This window comes from Neltuma alba, unplaced genomic scaffold, assembly GCF_004799145.2.
Source record: "Neltuma alba isolate B1F8T4 unplaced genomic scaffold, ASM479914v2 tig00001218_pilon, whole genome shotgun sequence".
Taxonomy (NCBI): Eukaryota; Viridiplantae; Streptophyta; class Magnoliopsida; order Fabales; family Fabaceae; genus Neltuma; species Neltuma alba.
In genome coordinates, this window is record NW_021632382.1 from 14,979 (window position 1) to 38,620 (window position 23,642).

The window sequence follows — 23,642 nt, forward strand, 5'->3', positions numbered from 1 at the left end:
AACTTGATAAATAAACTAGCAAGCTTAATCGAGTTTACAGTTATCAGGAGTTTAAGAATGAGTCTACACGATTTTGTTAGATGAAAACGTAAAAACGTTAAATTTAGAAAGTCAACTCGCGAGTTTGACAACAATGTATGTACTTGTTAACGCTATCCCTTCCATTAGACTAACCACTTGCTAGGGTAGTATCAACATGTAAAAAATATAAATACTCCAACGCTTGCGAAATAAACGCATCCCAGCTTCTCTCAACACAGCTTTACCGTGTATGTTTGGAGAAGCAGCAACACTCCTCCAAACACTGCTCATAAATATAGGGAATATATATTCTTCAGTTACTTTGGGGGTGGGGGGGGGGGGGGAGCTCCCCGCACAGGAGATAAATTCGTAGATAAGCCTATTGCAAACTTGGAAGATCAAAATAAATAATCCCCAATGCAGCACCCTCACACACAGATATCTACTACAAGAAAAATTTCCTCATGTCAGTGAATTCATACTTTGACCAACATGGCCTTTATTTCAAGGACATGTTTTCACATCTAATGATAGCAACGTCAGTATAAACACACACCATTTCGAACCTATATCAGAATCAGAATCAAAATCCAACACAAAGTGAGTGAAAACACACACTTCCAACTCTCCTTCCTTCAACTTCTGCAGGAAATCAAACGAGACCGGAATCTGGCTCACTCGTGTATGGTATATGGTAATCAAGCAACAATACATGTCCAATGATCCCAGAATATGGCTTTACTTCTGGCTGTGGTATATGGTAATCAAGCAACAGCACATATCATGTGTTCACCGACAATGACCGTATTTTGCTCATCGCTGGTCCTTTGAGACTTTATCTAAAGCATCAAAAACATATTGCACAGCAACATCCTCCACAATTACGGTCTTATCTCTAGACTTGGAACCAGTACCTATTGATACTTGCCTTCGTTTTACTCCTAAAACCTGCAATCAACCATTGAATGTTACAATAGTTACACCGAAATATGACACAGAATGTCCACCAGGTGTACGGAAAACCGAGGAGGGTTACTGGGCCGGCGACTCAATACAGAACTAGAAAAGGAGCAGTGTAAAAACTAATTACATCAATATGTTTCCAACAACAAGAAACATAAAGTGAGATATCAATGATTACTGATAACATCAACCTACAAAGCACCATTATACCATCTACACCTCTAAAGAAACACAAGTGAGCAGCATCGCATTATAAAGCATATAACAAAAGAAAGCTCATTTTGGTGGAAGCATGATTCTAGAAGGTCAGCATCTCATGGTAGATGTCATGTGAGCCGTTGATACAATCCAATGACATTGTGTGATCCATGTGGCCAAACTCATTTAATGGGACGAGGCTTTCTTCTTGTTGTCAATAAACCAAAAGCAGACAATCCAAGGAAGAAGCAAAGGTGCAACTAATTCCAGCATAAAATTAGATAAACCAACATGATGAAAGATTTAATCAACTATGTTTATGTAAGTCTCTGACTCTGAGTACCAATAGTTAGAATATGAATGCACAAAAAATTTTATTCTTCAAAAACTAATCCCTGTTTCCACCATAGCAAGATTTCCCAGACTATGTTTTGTGGGGGGGGGGGGGGAGAAAAATTTATCCCCCTTATTTTTAACATTTGATGCCGGAAACTCATGAACATGCAACAGTTGACTCCGGCTCTCTCTCAACATTAGGGCTTCGCCTTCTCTCCTCAGTGAAATTTCGTTTTCTAAGATACAAACTGAATCAAACTCAGGGAAAATAAACTAGAAAAACAATAAAGAAAAGAGCTTACGGAGCTCATGTAATCAAGAAGGGCGGCATTTGCTTCTCCATCCCTTGCCGGTGCGTCAATTTGCACTCCGACAGCTTCATCACTGATATCTACAATTTCATAACGATTAGGAACAAAACAAAAACCACTGACGTGTATCAAGAAAAAAGAAAAAGAAGACGAGCGAGGTACCTGTTACGGAAGCAGTTTTGGAACCGGGCTTGGCGTGGATGGTAATAGCAACGGAAGAAGGAGTCATGGATCGAATACAAGAGGGCCAACTGTTAGCTTTTGCCGACTGAGATGGTTCACTCTTCTCAACCTTTGCCTTGCCCCTCTTCGCCGGCGGCATCTTAATTTTCAGATTGCTGGTAGCGTCTGCCTTGGCTGAGGACTCCCAGTGCCGTGCCGAGTCGAGACCCAGTCTAGCAATAAGATGCCACCTCGCTTACGCACTGCAAACGAGCATCTGTCTTCCCCATGCCCCCCCGTATTTATGCGCAAAAATATCTTTAAACTTCATATTTTGCCAACATTTTTTTTATTTTATATAAAATTTTAGTTTAGTTTCATACATTAAAAAAATTATTTTTTAACCTTAAAATTATTAATAAGTAAATAATAATTTTTAATGTTAATAAAATATTTTTAAATACTAATTTATTATATTTAATTTTTTATAAAAAATTATAATCTAAAACTAAATAATTTTAAAGTTAAAAATATATTTTCCTGTTAAAAAATCAAACTAAGACTCTATATAAAATTAAAAAAATTAAATATGTACTTTTGCTTACATATATGTATATAACATTGCATTTTTTTTCTGTTTCATAATATAAAATGTTAAAAGCTAATTCACACGTATTTATTATAAATTTCAAATGATTATCAATATTATTTATGTTGATTATACTAAATTCTAATATCATACTCCTTCTTTTTCAAAATATAAGTGTTAAATTTTTTAAAGGTCTTAATTTTTTTGTTATTAGATGCAATTTAAATTTGTGTTATTGTTTAACGTTTTTTTATTTTTATTTCTAATTAATTATATTCTCTCTCATTATTTTTTTTCTCATTTGTTCTTTCTCGCTTACCCTTTGATAAATAGATGCGTAATAGGAAAATAAGTTATATTTTTCAAACATATTTAAATAATTTAGTATTTGATATTTATTTGGAATCAAAGACAGTATTAACTTTTTCTTTCTCTCTATTAAATATACACTAAATAGATGCGTAATAGTAAAATAAGTTATATTTTTTATACATATTTAAATAATTTAATTATTTGATATTTATATTTGGAATCAAAGACAGCATTAATTTTTACTTTCTCTTTATTAAATATGAGCATGTATGACAAAAATATTTAACGCTAAGTGAACGCTCCAAAACCTCCCGTCAAATTCTGAATCAAAAATATCTTCTAAGATACTTCTAATATGCTGCCTCGTTAATACTATTTTGGATACTTAATATATCAAATAATAGCTAATTGAATAATGGGAGTATATTAAGAAAATCTGTTTTAAGTTAGTTATTTGTAATAATTAGGTGTTGTCTTCTTTAAAATATCATTACTAATCATGTATTAGCTAAAACTATTATTTAATTGAACATTTAATATGTGTAACTAGTACAAAAATTACTTTGAAAAAATAGATAAATAAGAGAGACAAACCGAATAGAAATATTATATTTATGACCACATTTAAAGTTAAAATAACTCTTATATCAAAAATCAGAGATAGTAATATAAGATCCTAATCCATATGGTCTCTCATATTGATTAATTTTTCCAAAATACTCCTCCGATTTTTAATATAAGATCCATTTAACTAATTTGATTAGATTAAGAAAATTAAATAAGTTAGTTAATTATAAGAAATGTGACACTTTTTTTTAAAACACCATAATCATCTTTCTTAATACCCCTTCTCCCTCTTCTACTTAATTCTGGTTGAGAAAGTATCCATAGGGGTAATTTAGAGAAAATTAATAAATATGATAAATGGGTCTTATATTTAGAATCAAAACCAACTCAACAATTAGGTCCTATATTAAAGATTAGAGGAGTAGTATTTGTAATAGTTGCATATGTTAAAAATTTAATCAAATAATAGTTTTAGCTAATACACTTGATTAACAAGGGTATTCTAAAGAAGACAAAATTTATTTATTATAAATAACTAAATTAACATATTTTTTTAATTTACTCAAATTAGTCAACTAACTCTTATTTTATCCTAAAATATCTTTACTAATCAAGTATATTAGTTAAAACTATTATTATATAAGAACTATTTTAAAAAATAAATAATATGAGAAATAAAAATGAATTATAATATTATATTTAATATTAAAATAAAAATCAAATAAGTAATAAAAAAAAAAAGGCGCTGTATATCTACTAAGGAGGCCAGGAGGGGATATCAGCATCTCTACAGATTTCTTTTTTTTTTTTTCACCCAGAAGGACGCCACGTAGCGGATCCGAAATCAATCTGGCCCTTGAAAAAAGGAAAATAAAATAAATAATATGGCATTCGGTCTAACCGTCGAACAGATTCGACTTGATCTGAATCCGATCGCGGATAAACGCCATCGTTTCCTGATCATTACATTTCGTTTTTAAAATAATAAATACCCGTGCTCGGTGCTTGAACTCGGGGGCTAGTTTCTGGGAATTGCAAGTTTGTACCACAGGAAAACCAAGAGCAAAGAGAGGTTCATTGATTGGGAGCCAGAAATTCGGTGAAGCCAGACGATGGGGCAAGCCGCTTCGACGGTGCAGAGTGTTTCGCCGGAACAACGGGAGGTGGAAAAAGAAGCATCTTCCTTGGGTGCTCTTCCTATGCTTCGGAGAGCTTTCTCCAAGCTTGCTGATCCCGAAACAAAGGCCGTTCCCCGTGAAAATTTACTGGTACTGATAAACATTACTAAACTCTCAATTTTATTTATCTTCTTTGCAGTTTTGGAAGCATCGAATTACTCAATTCTGATGAAAGAAAGTCAAAGTAACTGATCACAATAATGTTAAGTTCTGGTTTCTCAGAAATCTGTTAAATCAAGTGGGCATTCCCAACTGTTGGGAAAAAAAATTACTTACAGGGCAACTGCGCTAAATTGATGCTTGCGGCTTTAGATAAGAATTCCTTGTTTCCTGTTTATTCCTTATATTGTTCTGTTATCTCTTGGTGATTGAATATTCCACAAAATGCAATGCATCATGACCAGTTACTCTTTAATGTGCAAGTATGTGTGGAGGTGGTGTCTGCTTTTGTTTGATTCGTTTTCGGTTTAATTGGAGGGGTAATCATTAAGCTTTTAATCTTAGCCACCTGTGAATTCTTTACCAAGCGGTTTGACATCGTGAGTTACCTGTCATTAAATTGAATTTTAGTTAAATTCAGGTCCGAGTGGAAAGATGAGGAATAATAATAACTGTTAAAAAATTTTCTCACTGGCCAAAATTTGAAGAAAAGGAATTGTTGAGGCTACTTACTATCTTTTGTAAAATGTATTCACCACAATTCTTATGTTCACTTAGTGTTTTATCTTCTCTCTGACTTCTAACATGTAAACATGTTGTTTGCAGCAATGCTTTAATATAGTTTACAAAGGTCAAAAGTGATGCCAGCAACATCCCCAAGTTATTCCCGTACTGTTAGATCACTTCGGCTCATCCATAGTTGACCAATTTTTTATGCCTGCTGAAGGAAAAATTACTTGGATTGAATTTGTGAGAGGCTATAATAGATGCTGTACAAGGATGTCTGCATCTGTGTCACTGAATATGCTTCTCAGAGTATTGCGTTCAACTGTAGGAAGAGCCAATTTGCCTGTCAATTTGGAGTTTGAATCTGATGATACTGATTGTAAAGTAAATGGATCACTTCTTCCCAGTGATGTACTCTTGCTTCTTCTTACGTGTTGGTCTATGTCATGGGACTGTAGAAGTTTGAAACACTCTGAACGCAAAGTGAGTCTTAGCCCACCAAATCTGAATCATTTGGTACTATCAGCCATCACATCATGTGCAGAAATTGACAGTGGCTTGAATGTATGGGATGGTGACTTCTCAAGCTCGGAAATTCAAATTCCTGCCGGAAAGTTTGTTACATGGGTTTTGAGTACAGTACCCTGCCTCTCAGATTGTTTGAGTCAGTTTTTTCATGCAAGACTGCAAAATCAAGCCACTGCTGGGGTAATTCTTGCATTCAAGTTGAACTATTTGCGATCTTTATTTCTGTGACACCTGTTCAACATAATTTCCTTTTTTTTTTCCTTCCCAACACTACCTTGTGTTCTGTGCTTATTATAAATCAGTCCAAAACCTATCTGCCCTGATTATTAATTAGTTGAAAATTGAAATTAGATTTAAATTAATGCTTGCCATTAATTTACGTCAGCCCTATTTTTAACTTCATCTACCTTACCTTCCCGCTGATTTTGTTGAGTGAGCTGCTACTACTTCCTTACATCCTTATCATTTCCAAGCATACAGTGTAACTCAGTTAGTCATGTTTGTTTTTCTTGTTTCCATTAAAACTTGGCTTTCCTTTATCAAATTGAGGTGTTAAGTTTGGATCATTATACAAGTTGGTGGTCATACAGCTACTTTCGAAGTTGTTTCATTCTGTTATTGAGTTAATTATCATAGCATTTGATATTAATCAAATAACTGAATATTTTTTCTTAGATTCTAGAAGGATGAGTGACTGGTTAGCTCTGCTTCACATTTTCCTTTTAGGTTACTGCTAGTAGGGAATGATAATTGTCTTCAAGACCTTTGCCCTTAACATTTACACTATTGTATATGGTGTAGTGTCACTTAGAGAACACTTTCAACTAAGCTTATGTCCAAGTATTGATTTATTGAAACATTTGCTGTAAGAAATTGTATGAACTGTAACAATGTGCTTTGCCTGTCATTGTACTCGCCGAGCCTTGTGGTCCAACCTTTGTTAGATTCAATAATATAGTTTATCTGCTTTTTGACATGGTTATTGGACAATAAAATCTATTGCATCTGGCTCTGAGGTCTCTATAGATGAAATAATTTCCTGATCAATGGCAGGATGAATTGGCACCCTCTAATTCCTCTGTTGAGGATGTTTCATTGACAACAGAATGTGATAATAACATTTTAACCCACGGAAGGGCATGGGCAATTGGTCTTACACAGAGAAGTACAATAAATGAAGAGATCTCAGAAGTGTGTTTTCCTAGGGGTAAAGAGGGAACGGATGAAAGACTTCTTTATAGGTAATCTCTGAATCTTATATCTGGCTTGATCCTTCACTTATGCATTAACAGTGTGGGACGCGAGCTGGAAGATAGAAATTCTTTCTAACTGCTTGGCATTGCTAAAATTGAGGATGAGTACCTCATTTTGTACTACTGCTTCACAACATTATGCTTTCTGTCTGATTTTGTTATCCACTGACTTAGTCTTGTTCTCTTGTGAGCCTTTTTCTTGTGAGACTTGCCATTTGGAAAAAGATTGGCTTTGACATCGAATGTATAATATGTTATAGGTCATCGGCTCATGGGAAAGGCCTAAACAGATTTTGGTCTCATGTTGAAGGTTACAACGGTCCGTTGCTAATTTTGATTGCAGCAAGTTCAGGACAAACCCATGAGGGAAGCTCCGTTGTTAGGAATGGGTTATAGGTGCACTAACTAATCAAGGTTTTGAAAATAAGGATCTGTTCTATGGAAGCTCAGGTTGTTTTATGCAATAAGTCCCGTTTTCCACGTATTCCCCTTCTGGTAGGTAATAGAGGCTCAAAGTGGCCTGTTTAGTTTCCTATTTATTGGAGAGTGGGAGTTGGGAGGGGATTTTTTTTCCCCCTTTCTTTTGACTAACTTGTTTGCAGCTATCCAACATTAATTGTTTGTTATTATTGACAGGGAAGGAAAAGAATTTTGTTTATAGTCACTTGCATCCTGCTCGTAGAGTATACGAGCCTCATCCAAAACCCGTGGGGATTGCATTTGGAGGAACTATGGGAAATGAGAGAATATTCATTGATGAAGATTTTGCAAGAGTAACTGTTCGTCATCATGCTATTGACAAAACTTACCAGCATGGTCCTCTTCTTCCAGACCAGGTATAATTCTATGTCAGAGGATTTGATGTGTTGATGTTGAGTTTGTAACTGAACAGTAATTAAATGCATTGATCGGAAGTTGCTAATTATGCATGTTGTCTTGTTAGATACATTTTAATCTTCTGGTTTGATGGTTCCATCTCTTATAGAATCTGGGTGTTTTTGAGTACATGATTATTCTGATTTATATACTCGTTTGATTCTGTTTATAAGTAACTTTCAACATATTTTATACAAACCAAGAAAAACTTAAAACTTTATTAACTTTCATTTAAAATTTAACAACTTTCCAACTTTATCCTTATTTAATACACATTATACCTCATGTAAACAAAATCAATATAATAATAAATGAAGGGTAAAAGTGTACGCCCATAAAAATTTTTCAGTGCCTTATAAATAAGACTAAAAATGTTTTCCTTTTACTCTATAAATAGGACCAGAGGAGTACTTGATTCTTTTGAATGAAATCATTTTTTTTTTTTTGGCTAAAAGAAAAATAATACTGTAATCCTAATGATAAAATTTCTAATGAGAAGCTAGTGGTGAAATATTTTAGGAGAATTATTGGGGGTTAGAACAACATAGACTGGGATTGCTAAAACACTATGGCTATTGAGCAGCTTGTCCTGCAACTCCAGCTTCCTGGGCTGTCATTCGTTGGCTTATGATATGTTTCATTTTCAGGGTTTTCTGGCCATCGAAGGTTTAATATCAGAAGTGGAGGTTTGGGGACTTGGAGGGCATGTGGCAAAGAAAGTGCAAGATTCATATAAAAAGAGAGAGGAACTTTTCACTGAGCAAAGACGAAAAGTAGTGCGCCTGATCCCACCTCTGTTCTGTGAATTAAACTTTGATGAATCAATAGAAAGAAGGAATAATATGTTATGCTCTTTTGCAGGTTGACTTGAAGACATTTGCGAGCTGGGAGGATTCACCTGAGAATATGATGATGGACATGATGTCTGATCCAAATGCTGTTCGAAGGGAAGACCGGTAAGATGGAACCCTTGATTTCTTATAGCAAGAGCTAAACCGTTTATTGAATGAAGATCACACGTTAGCCTGTGGTAGCTCATTGTTGTTTGGGCATAACTCATATTGGTTATGAATTTTTTTTTCCGTAGTATAATTAAGAATAAGAATGAACCCTTTGCGTGTGAGAAGATAGCAAGATTATTCTCAAGAAGGATTAGTTCTGTCATCAACGTCGGATGAATGAGTATTACATATAACAATGCAAAGTAATTACTCTCTCTAGTCCTATACACAAGTCCCTTCTAACTAATTCATATATACTAATAAAAACATTTAAAAGTACTAAAGTTGTCATAAAATTCAAATGAACTATAATATTATCGTTATCAACCACATTAAATTCCAGCATCATATTAATTTATATTCTTTCATCACCCTTATTAGATATAGTCATACATGAAAAAAAATATTTAATACTCCTTAAAAAGCATCAAACATTATTATAGAAAGAATTAAAAATACTTCTCAAAAGACGCCCTGTAATAGAAACCGGAGGAAACATAAAAATATTGAATTATAGGGGAAAGAAATGTAAAGGACAAAAGTAAAGTGAAAGAAGTGATTTAAAAAAGGAAAAAGTGCGCACTATTCATAAACTGTGATTAGTGAAGCTGATTTAAGCAAAGAAAAAGTACACTTCATACTTGTATGCGCATATATATATATATATATATATATTATATATATACATTGATGATTTTTATGTTGAATATGGAGCTTCACGATTCATCATCTGGCATGAAAGATGAATGAAATAAAAACTTGTCCCATTATGTATTCCATGGAAGCTTAAGATATTGGAAGTCAGTTAACTTGTAGAATTTCGACACAAAAATTATAGTCAAGTTTATAAATTAGTTGATAGGTTCATTAATCATTTTATTGACTATGATTATGAAAGATGAATCAATCATCATCATTATTATTCAAACACTCCCCTTCCAAAGAAAACAAATACTTACAATTAGAGCACAGCAACAAAAAGTGACTCATTCCGGTGAGAAGAATTATCTGGTGATTAGTTGTAGTCAATTGAGACGAAGGTGCAAAACGCTATCGTTTAAAGAGTTCTATATTCATACAGTTTGACCTGACTTAATTAAGCCAATATAACTTCTAAAACATAGTGAGCAAATTTTTTTTTTTTTTTAAAAAAAGAATTGAGAAACATCCTTCACGGTATAAATAGGTAAATACATATCCCATATGCCTCTTGTTACACTGTCAAGAATCATGTCTCATCAGTCATCATTCTTCCTACCTAAATTTCTTTCCTTTCTTTGTGGTTTTGCTGAATTGCACCTTTGCATTACCAGGCAAAAGCCAAAAAGGCAATTCTTTTAAGTGGCAGGGCTAAGGGATAAAATGAACTAGATCAAGTGAGATAACAAAAGATTCCTCCACTCTTTAATTAAAGGAGCAATTATTAAACAAGTGAGATTGCTCTCACGACCTCTCATTCATGCAAAAAATTTTATGCCGTTAAGCTACAAGGTCGTTGACAGAGATTTCTACGCCCTAGATGAATCATTAGTGAAGATAAGAACAAAATTATCAGACATTTAATATAATTCATTTGTGAGTTCATATAGTATATAGCGAAGCAGATGGGAGTTTGGGGATTGTATTAAATGACAAAGTAATGAAATGTTTACGAGGAAGGCCTCTTCTAAATTCTAATTTGCAGGTACAATTAAGCCCGCATGCTCCTAAAAGTGGGCGCCATTACAAGCTGTGCACCTAACAAAGTGCCCTTAAATCAACCAATGGATCAATACAACCCCGTCCCCCACAAAAAGTGATCATTAATTATTCACAATCCTCAAAAGCATCAAGAACATATCAAATTATACATCCCATCTTCAACCAAGATAAGATGTAATTTTTATTCTGATAAACCAGAACCAGATATTGGGTAAGTGAGAATGCCTAATTAATGAATGCATATTGGCTGCTTTGCTCTAATCTGAACAGTACAGTGTGTTAAGCACTGAACGAAGTTGTGAATGATTATAAGCCAAACCTGAGCATATGGGTAATAATTGATTATAATATGAATGAGACACAAGTTGAGCTTAGGGTTAGGCTAATAAGATGCAAGTTCCAGGAATGTAAATCAATAATATAATATATATATATATATATATATATGCATATTTATACGCCTTACTCTTGTCAAATCATCCACTAGGGTTACACACACATACCCACGAAGCCAATCAAGCTCCTTTCACTTTTCCACCCAAAATGCTTTTAATACATTCAGTTCCCCGGTTTTAAAAGAAAAAGAAACACCCTGAAGCAAAGATATTTTAAAAAAGAAAAATAAAAAAAAGGCATCATGGGAACTAGTTGCGCACAAAAAATATAATATTAATGAGATAAGAGCTTAGTTTGGCTCCATTATAACAAGTTATATATATATTTATATATTTATATAGCAAGTTCAAAACTATTCACTACTAATAATGAACAATATCAAGGTTTTATTGCTTATTTTAGAAACTATTCAAATAAATATGAAGCCTAAATTTTATAATAAGCGTATAATTTATAGAAAAAAGATATTTTTGATGAAAGTATTAATTCATGAAATCACACATCCCGTGAAAAAGTTATTTGCATATTGGATATTTTTATGCATATCATATATATATATATATATATTCATATTAAACTATGTTTAGAATTTTGAAACTATTTTGGATTTTTTACTTGAATCCCAGAATTTAAAAATTCGGATGAAATTTATTTAAAAAATTGTATTAATCTTGAAAAGTTTTTAAATATTGATGACTATTTTGATATATTCACTATTTTGTTCTGTTTTCCCCTGAAGGATCATCGATCAGTTTTGTTTTGTTTCCAATATTGAATTTACTCAGAAAAATGTTGATTAGACTTGTAAAATATTATTTATTCATAACACTTATAATTAACCATTACTACCACTAAGAGAGACATTTCAAAATTAACATTATTACTCAAATCCTATTTCAAATTAAATCAACTATGTTACAAGATTAGATCGAATGCATCACGCATGTTATCCTTTAATAATGTAATGTTAAGATTACTTAATTAAGATGGTTATTTCTTTTGACAAAGAATAATGGCGAGACTATAATAACATTTTTAAAGACATATATCATGGTAAAAAAGCTGTGTGTGTGTGTGTGCGCGTGTGTATATATATATTTGCCAGCAAAAAAAGCTGTGTATATAAAGGATATAAATGATGATAATAGGGATGCATAGGGCAGGAAATAGTTGATTAATGGGGCCCCTACATAGTTATATGACAAATACGAATGTGTGTCTAAATCGGGAGAAAAATTGAAGAATTGGTTGGCGTGTGACAAAGCTTTAGCCTTACAATATTATCATGTCTTCCAACCAATATTCTCATTGGATTCCAACCACGTTTTTCCCATTCCCTTTTTGTTTCTTCTTGTTACCTCCGTTCGTTAATACTAACAGTTGTGTTTAATATGAGACTTTGTTAATTTATTTGAGAAGATTAAAGAAGTTAATAAGTTATCTTTAATTGGATTTCAAATTAGCAACTTCTATTATTTTATTTTTCATTCCTTTTAGCTTTGAATCGTATCTATTAAGTAAATAAAAAACACAAGAGTTTCATAGCCAAAGGTAAAGACATCCAAATAGGGATTATTTTGGAATGCACCAGTTGTGTTCGAAACAATGCTAATAAGAAATCAATTAACGGGTATTTTCAGATATATTACTCAAAAGAATTAACACTTATATTTATTGTTTTTCTCCAAATTAACTTGGCACTCCTATAAATTGATATGTATAATATAATGATATACATAAGTATTTTAAAAAGATGATGTAAGATATGTTATAATTAAGAAGTTTAGTAACTCCCCTAATATCTCCAATTTAGTTAGTTAAATCTTATATTAAGGACCAGAAATGATATAAGAGTTGGATAACTAATTTGTGGATATTAAGAAAATTAGTTATTTATAATTAATGGATGTTGTTTTTTTCCTCTAACATATTCTTGTTAATTATATATATATTGGAACTATCCATTATGAAAACTCTTTAAAATCAATAAATATTTGAAACAAAATAAATTGGAGTCTTATATTTATAATTAAAGATAATATTACAATATTACCCTTAATTCTGTTTGAAGTAATAAATAAATTTGTATCTGTTTTGCATTGTTAGGATATGGTGGCTCCGTACGCGTTTATGATCGTTGGATATTACGCCCAACAGAATTATTCAACACGCGAAAATTTATATATTTACAAAATAAAAACTATTTCCATAGTACAGATAATATAAAAAAAATTTATATTTTCATGTCACGAAATCACAAAACTTAATAATATTAAGTAATAAAAAATAATAAGGATAATATGCGCCAACATTTTACGAACGTTGCTTATTTGTCTTTTACTTATTTTTTTCATATGCGTCTTTTACTTAATTTTATGCCTTTAACAGTGAGGATTTACAATATGAATTTTTATTAGGAAAATAACAGTTAGCTCTCTAAAGAAAATTCTTCTGAAAAATAATCATAAATATTAATTTTAGTAATTTCAAATATAAATCTCAGTTACAAATTAAGAAGAAAAATACTTAGGTTAAGTTATTTATATTTATCACATCAAGTTTTCCAATCAATGTGTTTTATTTTTTTTATAGACTCTTTATAACTTATTTTCAAGTCCCATGTGGGCCCTGTGGGACCCGATAAAAAAAACAAACATAGTGAGATCCAGCCCGCAAAGATATGGATATATGATATGTCCAACTAGTGGTTCCATGCAGTACAGCCTAAAGCCGAAAAGCACAACTTTTTATCTGTTCGACAATTAATAAAACAAAATAAATCATTAAATTTTCATTATTATGGTGAGCTTTCTTCCATTTTCATTAATTGAAAAAAAAAAGTGAAGGTTTTTCCACTTGTGTCCGTGTATCTTCCTCTGTACAAGTCATTTATATATATAAATGTTTGCTTTCATGACTATTTTTTCCCTCTACTTTTAGGCTTTATGCCTCATTTACACACACAAAAAAAAAGGTACATCATTAATGAGTTAGATAAACCCCACAAGCACACTTTCCTTGTTTTGTACTCCTCCGGTCCTTAATATAAGACCCATTTAACTAATTTGATTAGATTAAAGAAGTTAGGTAAGTTAGTTAATTATAAGAAAAGTGACACATTTTTCCTAAAATACCATAATAATCTTTTTTAATACCCTCTCTCCTTCTATTTGATTATGGTTGAGGGAGTATCTATAGGGGTAATTTAGAGAAAATTGATAAATATGAGAAATGGGTTTTATATTTAGAACCAAAACCAACTCAAGAATTGGGTCCTATATTAAAGACCGGAGGAGTATTAATCTAAGATTAAAGAAGCCACAAATATAATCAAAAGCTCAAATTGCACATCAAAGTATTAATCAAGTAGACGACTTAGACTAACCCATCATTTAACCAAATTGATGTATTAATTAATAGATGAGTGTCATCCCTAAGGATTGCGATCTAACTAGTTGCATGATTTTGAAGATTTTGATGAATTTGCATTTATATTATACTCCTCCGGTTCTAAATATAAGACTTTATACTAGTGTGTATAAGGGTCTTATATCTAGGACCAGAAAAGTATTTAATCTGATTATTGGCGTCTAACATGACATGTTGCATTTTTATGTACTAAGAAAGATTCACAGAATTCAAAATTTCAAGTATGAGGTCAGATCTGTGCTATAACCACACGTGCGCGCGCGCGCGCATACGTATGTATAAGCTTGCCAACCACCTACCTATGGGTTAATCAGATTTCCAGCTGGAGCTTGCGAATCACTTCATGTATTGATTTACTGGTTTATTTATAATCTGGAGTGCTTAACGTCCAATGAATCTAATTCAGATTTGAATATGATGATTCATATATATATTAATAGGGTCTGAATTTTGTGAAAGCAACAAGATTTAAAAGGCCACTTTCAATTCCTCCAAATTTTATAATACTTAAATTTGAGACTATAGTATTGGCTACTCATATAAATGCTAAAATACGCAAATTTTTCTTAGTTTATAATGTCTTGCTTTCATATGGAATAATATTTTTTATCACCACAAAATCTAATAAACTCTTTTTTTCTAGACATATATATATATATATTCTCTTATTAGAAATAATCTTATTTAACCAGTCACTTCCACTAAACCCAATGTCTGTTGGTTAATTTAATAAATCCTTAGTCTCTAAAAAACCTAATACACCCAACAACAAAAAAACTTGTTCTTAAAGGTGAGTGCGGACAAGCCCCCTTAGTTCACTTCTGCTTTTGAATCAAAAAGACCAGACATTATATTAAATAAAAAATTGTACCAATAAGATTGCTGTTTAAATTGACCCCAAAAAAAATTTCATTATAAATAATTGGTTAGGTAGGATCAAGTAATCTACAATATAATCTTCCTTATGCATGGAAGAAAGCATCTTTGTTATGAGAACAATGCGCTAAGCACCTGAATGAACAGACACAGGACGATATATCCCTTTCTCAGGTGAAGCTACCTAGTGGCATCGTAGGATCAAGCAACATCAATCTGGGAGGATTTCTGATTCTCCAGAACCTATCAGACGCGTACCACACATCCGAGAGTGGAAGAGAGCTCAGGGACCCACTTCCCTAAGATAATCCTATGTATTACTCCTCCGGTCCTAATTATAAGACCCAATTGATTTATTTGAGGAGATTAAGGAAGTAAGTTAAGTTAGTTATTTATAATAAATAAGTGTTGTCATTCCTAAAATATCCTTGCTAATTAAGTATATTGGCTAAAACTATCATTATTAGAAGGATTATCTTGGAAAAAAATGCATAAATATAAGAGACAAAATGGATTGGGTCTTATAATTAGAACCAAATAAAAAGTCAAATTGGGTCTTATAATACCGGAGGAGTATTATTATTATATTTTCAGAAAAACATTCACCAAAGTGGAGCATCCGTTTTCTCCTAAATCAAATCTTAATCTCCATCACACCAACCCCTCCTTCCCATATTCTAATCAACACACACACACTCTCTCTCTCTGTCATTCCTATATATAATCCCTTGACCCCATCTTGACCTCTAACTCAGTTCTTCTTCATCATCATCACCAAGCAAGCAAACATGTCTGCTTCTGCAAATTCTCAATTCCAGTACTCTAGAAGGTTACTCTTCCTAAACTCCCACCTCAGCTCATCCAACCCATCTTCTTCTCACAACAACAACTCGACATCAGGCTATTGGACTTTCGTTTGGGGCAATCTTGTTACCTGGAGGAGCAAGAAACAAAGCGCAGTAGCAAGAAGCAGAGTTTAGAGCAGTGGCACTTGGCATATGTGAAGGCATATGGCTGAAGAGAGTACTGGAAGAACTGAAGAAGAATGAAAATCTGCCCATCAAACTATATTTAGATAACATGGCTTCCATCAATATCTCCCACAATCCAGTCCAACATGACAGAACAAAACATGTGAAAATAGACAGACATTTTATAAGAGAAAAGATTGACAGATGCGTAATTCACCTGAGATGAATTCCCTCCAGAGAACAGACAGCTGATATACTTACAAAGGGACTAACAAAAGACAAGTTTAATTATTTTATTAGCAAGTTGGACATGATTGACATCTATAGTCTAATTTGACGGGGAGTGTGAGAATCTAGATCCTATTTTGTAAGGATTGATTGTGTAAATATTAGGATTTGAACCTGAAAAGGGATGAATAATATACAGTTGAACCATCATTCTCAATGTCCTATATTAATACTCCCTAAAAAGCATCAAACATTATTATAAAACGAATAAAAAATACTTCTCAAAAGACGCCCTGCAATGGAAAGCGGAGGAAACATAAAATATAGAATTATAGGGGAAAGAAATGAAAAGGGCAAAAGTAAAGGGAAAGAAGTGATTTAAAAAAGGAAAAAGTGCGCACTATTAGTTAAGCTGATATATATATATATATATATATATATATAAAAGATATTATACTTCATACTTGTAGGCGCACGCACCCATATATATATATATATATATATATTATACATTGATGATTTTTATGTTGAATATGGTGCTTCACGATTCATCATCTGGCATCAAAGATGGCATGAAATAAAAGCTTGTCCATTTTTGTATTCTCCATGGAAGCTTAAGATATTGGAAGTCAGTTAATTTATCGAATTTCGACACAAAAATTATAGTCAAACGTATAAATTAGTTAACAGTTTCATTAATCAATTTATTGACTATGATTATGAAAGATGAATAATCATCATTACTATTATTGAAACACTCCCCTTCCCAAAGAAAACAAATAATTTGAGCACAGCAACAAAAAGTGACTCATCCCTGTGAGAAGAATTATCTCATGATTAGCTGTAGTCAATTGAGACGAAGGTGAAAACGCTATCTTTTACAGAGTTCTATATTCTAATAGTTTGACCTGACTTAATTAAGCCAATATAACTTCTAAAACATAGTGAGCAAATTTAAAAAAAAAAAAAAGAATTCAGAAACGAACTTCACGGCATAAATAGGTAAATATTCCATATGTCTAGAACTGGTAATATGGGTTGTACCCGCAGATCCAATCCACCAACCTGCCAAAATGGGGAGTTAGGGTTGGCCGCTACTATCTCACAAAATATAACCCGCACCGCTATAACCCGAACTCGGGGCCAACCTGCAGGCCAACCTACCTTTTTTTTTTTTAAAAAAAATAATGAAGGCAAAAAGAAGGCAGACTTCCACTTCAAATTTTGTTACCATTAAAAATAATTGGATAAGAAAGGTTATTCAGTGTTGCTCATTGATTTAATTGGAAAAAATGTGTGAACATGTGTATTATCATATTGGAAAATCAGACAATCATATACTATTTGCATTTTACTGTGTTGTAATTTTCATTTGAATGTTTGTAATATTTTATATTATTTCTAGTGTTTTCATTTTTTATTATATGTAGTTGCTAACATTAAAAAAAACAGGTAAAACAAAAAAATTAAAAAAAAAAGCAAGAAGGAAAAAATGTATAAATTCTAGCGGGTTAGTTGGTTAGGATTGGCAGAATGCCAACCTGCCAGAAAATGAGCCTTTTGAGCCTGTAGCCCACCACGGGCCAACCCACAACCTGCGGATTAGCCTGTTTTACCAGTCCTACATATGCCTCTTGCATTACGCTGTCAAGAATAATGTCTCATCATTCTTCCTACCTTAATTTCTTTCCTTTTTTCTTTGTGGGTTTAATGAATTGCACCTTTACATTACTAGGCAAAAGGGGAAAAGAAAAAAAAGACAGTTCTTTTAAATGGCAAGGCTAAGGGATAAAATGAACTAAATGAAGTGGGATAACAGAAGATTCCTCCACTCTTCAATTAGAGGAGCAAGAATTAATAGCCTGAAGTTACAAGTGAAATTGATGCTGTTAAGCCACAAGGCCATTGACAAAGATTCCTAAGCTTTAGATGAATCATTATTGAAGATACGAACATCAAAATTATTACAGATATTTAATATGATTCATTTGTGCGTTCATATGGTATATGACGAAGCAGATGGGAGTTTGTGGATTGTATTAAGTGACAAAGTAATGAAATGTTTACGAGGAAGGCCTCTTCTAAATTCTAATTTGCCCGTACAATTAAGCTCGCATGTTCCTAAAAGTGGGCACCATTACAAGCTGTGCAACACCTAACAAAATAGCCTTAAATCAACCAATGAATCAATACAACCCCATCCCCCACAAAAAGTGATCATTAATTATTCACAATCCTCAAAAGCATAAAAAAACATATCAAATTATGCATCCCATCTTCGACCAAGATAAGATGTAATTTTGATTCTGATGAACCAGAACCTTATATTGGGCAAGTGAGAATACCTAACTAACTATACTCACCACCAATATTCCACCATGCACAAACAAGTTTTGCAAAATAAACGTATATTGGCTTCTCTGCTCTAATCTAAACAATATAGTGTGGTAAGCACTGAACGAAGTTGTGAATGATCATAAACCAAACCTAAGCATATGGATAAGAATGGATTATAATATGAATGAGACACAAGTTGAGCTTAGGGTAGGCTAATAAGATGTAAGTTCTAGAAATGCAAATCAATAATATAATATATGTATATGTATATGCCTCACTCTCGTCAAATCACCCACTAGGGTTACACACACATACCCACCAAGCCAATCAAACTCCTTTCACTTTTCCACCCAAAATGCTTTTAATATATTCAGTTCCCCAGTTTTAAAAGAAAAAGAAACACCCTGAAACAAAGATATTTTAAAAAAGACAAATAAAGAAAAGGCACCATGGGAACTAGTTGCGCAGAAAAAAATATAATATTAATGAGATAAGAGCTGAGTTTGGCTCCATTATAACAAATAATATATATAAAGTTCAAAACTATTCACTGCTTCTTTTTTATGGGGGAAACTATTCACTACTAGTAATGAACAATATCAAGGTTTTATTGCTTATTTTAAAAAATATTCAAATAAATATGAAGCCTAAATTTTATCATAAGCGTATAATTTATAGAAAAAGACATTTTTGATGAAAGTATTATCTCATCCGGTAAAAAAGTTACTTGCATATTGAATATTTTGATGCATATCATATATATTCATATTGAACTAGTTTAGAATTTGGAAAGTATATTGGATTTTTTTTATTTGAATCCCAGAATTTAAAATTTTAGATGAAATTTATTTTAAAAAATTGTATTAATCTTGAAAAGTTTTTAAATATTAATGACTATTTTGATATATTCACTACTTTGTTATGCTTTCACCTAAAGGATCATCAGCTTTGTTTTGTTGCCAATGTTGAATGTACTAAGAAAAATGTTGATTAGACTTGTAAAATATCATTTATTCATAACACTTACAATTAACCATTACTACTACTAAGAGAGACATTTCAAAATTAACATTATTACTTAAATCCTATTTCAAATGAAATCAACCATGTTACAAGATTAGATCGAATGCATTACGGATATTATCATTAATTTAATAACGTAATGTTACGATTACTTAATTAAGATGGCTATTTCTTTTGAAAAAGAACAATAGCGAGAATATAATGAAATTTTTAAAGATATACATAATGCTTAAAAAAGCTGTGTATATAAAGGATATAAATGATGATAAGAGGGATGCATAGGGCCGGAAATAGTTGATTAATGAGGTCCCTACATAATTATATGACATACAAATGTGTGTCTAAATCGGGAGAAAAAGGAAGAATTGGTTGGCATTTGACAAAGCATTAGCCTCACAATATCATCATGTCGCCCAACCAATATTCTCATTGGATTCCAACCACGTTTTTCCCCATTCCCTTTTTGTTTTTTGTTATTACCTCTATTGGTTAATACTACCACTTGTGCTTAATATAAGACCTAATTAATTGACTTGGGAAGATTAAAAAAGTTAATAAAGTACTTTTAATTGAATTACGAGTTAGCAACTTCATTATTTTATTTTTGGTTCTTTTTCGCTTCGACTCATAAAATAGAAGAGTGAAATGAATCAAAAACACAAAGGAGGCAAATGGTCAGAGATAATGATATCCGAATAGGGGTTACTTTAGAATGAACCAGTTGCGTTGGAAACAAGCACTACAAAAAAATTGACTTTCAGCGGCGACAAAAAAGTCGCCGCAGAAAACACTTTCGGCGGCGACACTCTTGTCGCTGCTGAAAGACTTTTCAGCGGCGACAAATGTCGCCGCCGAAAGTGTTTTCTGCAGCGACTTTTTTGTCGCCGCTGAAAGTAATGCCTAAGAAGAATTGCCTTTACTAATGCCACGTCATCACCGCCGGTGCCACGTCATCGTCTCCGGCCGCCACGTCAGCACCGTCGACCTCCACGTCATCGCCGTCGGCGGCCACGTCATCACCGCTGACCGCCACATCATCACTAGCCACCTCCACGTCATTGCCACATCACTCCTCATCGCCACGTCATCGTCTAAATATTTCCACCTTAAATGTGTCTTCTTCCAGGATCGAACTTGTGACCGCCTCCTTTCGTGTCCAACCTTCTTGCCGCTGAGCTAGATTGAATTTGTTTATTAATATTGTAAAATAAAATATATATTATTATATTATACTTTCAGCGGCGACAAAAAAAGTCGCCGCTCAAGGTCCACTTTCGGCGGCGACACTTTTGTCGCCGCTGAAAGTCTTGGTTTCAATGGCGAACTTTCAGCGGCGACTAAAAAAGTCGCCGCTGAAAGTCCACTTTCGGCGGCGACAAAAAAGGTCGTCGCTGAAAGTCTTGGTTTCAATAGCGAACTTTCAGCGGCGACTAAAAAAGTCGCCGCTGAAAGTCCACTTTCGGCGGCGACTAAAAAAGTCGCCGCTGAAAGTCCACTTTCGGCGGCGACAAAAAAAGTCGCCGCTAAAGGTCCACTTTCAGCGGCGATAAAAAAAGTCGCCGCTGAAAGTCCACTTTCGGCGGCGACAAAAAAAAGTCGCCGCTAAAGGTCCACTTTCCGCGGCGACATTTTCGTCGCCGCTGGAAGTCTTAGTTTCAGCGGCGACTTTTTGGTGTCGCCGCCGAAAGTGGACTTTCAGCGGCGACTTTTTTTGTCGCCACCGAAAGTCGTCGCCTAAAGTCTGTTTTTTTGTAGTGAATGTTAATAAGAAATCCATAGGCTTTTTCATCAGGTATATTAGTATATTACTCAAAAGAATTGACACAAAGTATTCTTCAAACTAATTTGTCACTCATATAAATTGATATATATATATATATATATATAATCTAATGATACATATAAGTGTTTTAGAAAAATCATGTAAGATATGTTATAATTAAGAAGTTTAGTAACTTTTCTAATCTCTTCAAATTAGTCAACTAAGTCTTATATTAAAGACATAAGGTGGTATAAAAGTTAGATAACTAATTTGTGGATATAAAAAACTAATTAAATTAGTTATTTATAATTAATAAATGTTGTTTTCTCTAAAATATCTTTGTTAATCATGTATATTAGAACTATCTATTATGAAAACTCTTTAAAATGAATAAATATTTAAGACAAGGGGAATTAGAATCTTATGTTTATAACTGAAAACAATATTATAATATTATCCTTAATTGTGTTTCAAGAAATAAATAGATTTTATCTATTTTGCATTGTTAGTCACTATGTTGTCAAATGCACAAGTTTAAACAAACTTGTGATAGAAATGTAAACTCGAATAATAAACTCACAAGAGTTTACTTTTATTAATAAATTGATATTAAAATTATATAATTAAATAATTAAAAAATAAAAATAAAAATAATTTTATTTAAATATATTAAATTCATAAACGTTTCTAATTTACTATATTCAACAAAGAAATTTCTATAAAATTTATATATAAATTCACTAAACATAAATAATTCAAAATTTTAGCAAAAGTTTAAAAGCAATTTCACACGATTTTGTAAGTTAAAAATGTAAAAACAGTGAAATCGGTAAGTAAACTCATAAATTCAATCAAATTTATAGGTAGCAAGAATTTAAAAGTAAGTCGACATGATTTTGTAAGATTAAAATATAAAAATATTAAACTTAGAGTGTCAACTTGTGAATTTGACAACAATGGTTAGTATTATGGTAGCTCCCTACACATTTATGATGGGTCGATATTACCCAACAGAATTATTCAACACGTGAAAATTTATATATTTACAAAATAAAAACTGTTCCCATAATGCAAATAATATAAAAAAATTTATAATTTCATGTCACCAAATCACAAAACTTAATGATATTAAATAAATAAATAAATAAAAGAAAATATGCGTCAACATAATGCCCATTGCTTATTTGCCTTTTACTCAATTTTATGCCTTTAACAGTGAGGATTTACAATATGAATTTTTATTAGGAAAATAACAGTTAGCTCTCTAAAAAAATTCTTCTAAAACAAAATGATAAATATCAATTTAAGTAATTTCAAATATAAATCTCAGTCACAAATGAAGCAGAAAAATACTTAAGTTACTTATATCTATTATATCAAGTTTTCCAATTAATGTGTTTTTTTTTCATGTGGCTTTATAATTAAATGATATTAAATGTTAATATCTCAAAAATAGAATATATAACTATGTGTGATTTGAGAACTTAATATAATGAATATAAGAAATTTGATCTAAATATTGTCTAGTTAAGAATTATATTTGAAATTGAAACATAAATATCTCAAACTCTGAAATTTATGTCAGTCTACAGTGTGTTCTGAATGTCGTTCCCACCTCTAAAAGTGCATGGGACAACGTGCAAGCAGTATTAGGGGGTGTTTAGATGAAAATCAAACTATAGTTTCAAAAGTGATTTTACGATATACAAAGTAAATATCTGAAGGGGTTTATCTCGATTTGCAGAAAAGTACTTTTCAGAAGTATTTCGCATGCTATCCAAACACCCCCTTAGAGGCTTATTTTTACAATGGTGCTTGTTTAGATAAGCTTTTTCTCAAATGGGATTTTAGAAAAAAAGTTAGTTACAGGTAAAACTGGAAATTTGAGCTTTTACCGTTGGCAACGAGGAAGAAGAAAACAAGAAGAATAAGAAAAAAGATAAGGGTATTTAAATTGG

The 23,642-nt window shown here is 32.4% G+C and overlaps 1 protein-coding gene and 1 pseudogene across 1 annotated transcript; one reads left to right on the forward strand and one right to left on the reverse strand.

Annotated features, from left to right (window-relative positions):
* Window positions 1-391: 391 nt before the first annotated feature.
* Window positions 392-10,942, reverse strand: LOC114754177 (UPF0235 protein C15orf40 homolog). Its single transcript, XM_028942946.1, has 5 exons — window positions 10,936-10,942; window positions 6,728-6,732; window positions 1,992-2,246; window positions 1,821-1,909; window positions 392-969 (listed from the first exon to the last, which is right to left on the reverse strand). Exons 3-5 carry the CDS (start codon window positions 2,149-2,151, stop codon window positions 835-837), a joined length of 384 nt encoding a protein of 127 aa, XP_028798779.1. The 5' UTR covers window positions 2,152-2,246; window positions 6,728-6,732; window positions 10,936-10,942; the 3' UTR covers window positions 392-834.
* On the forward strand, window positions 4,422-9,086 carry LOC114754183 (uncharacterized; annotated as a pseudogene).
* Window positions 10,943-23,642: the final 12,700 nt, after the last annotated feature.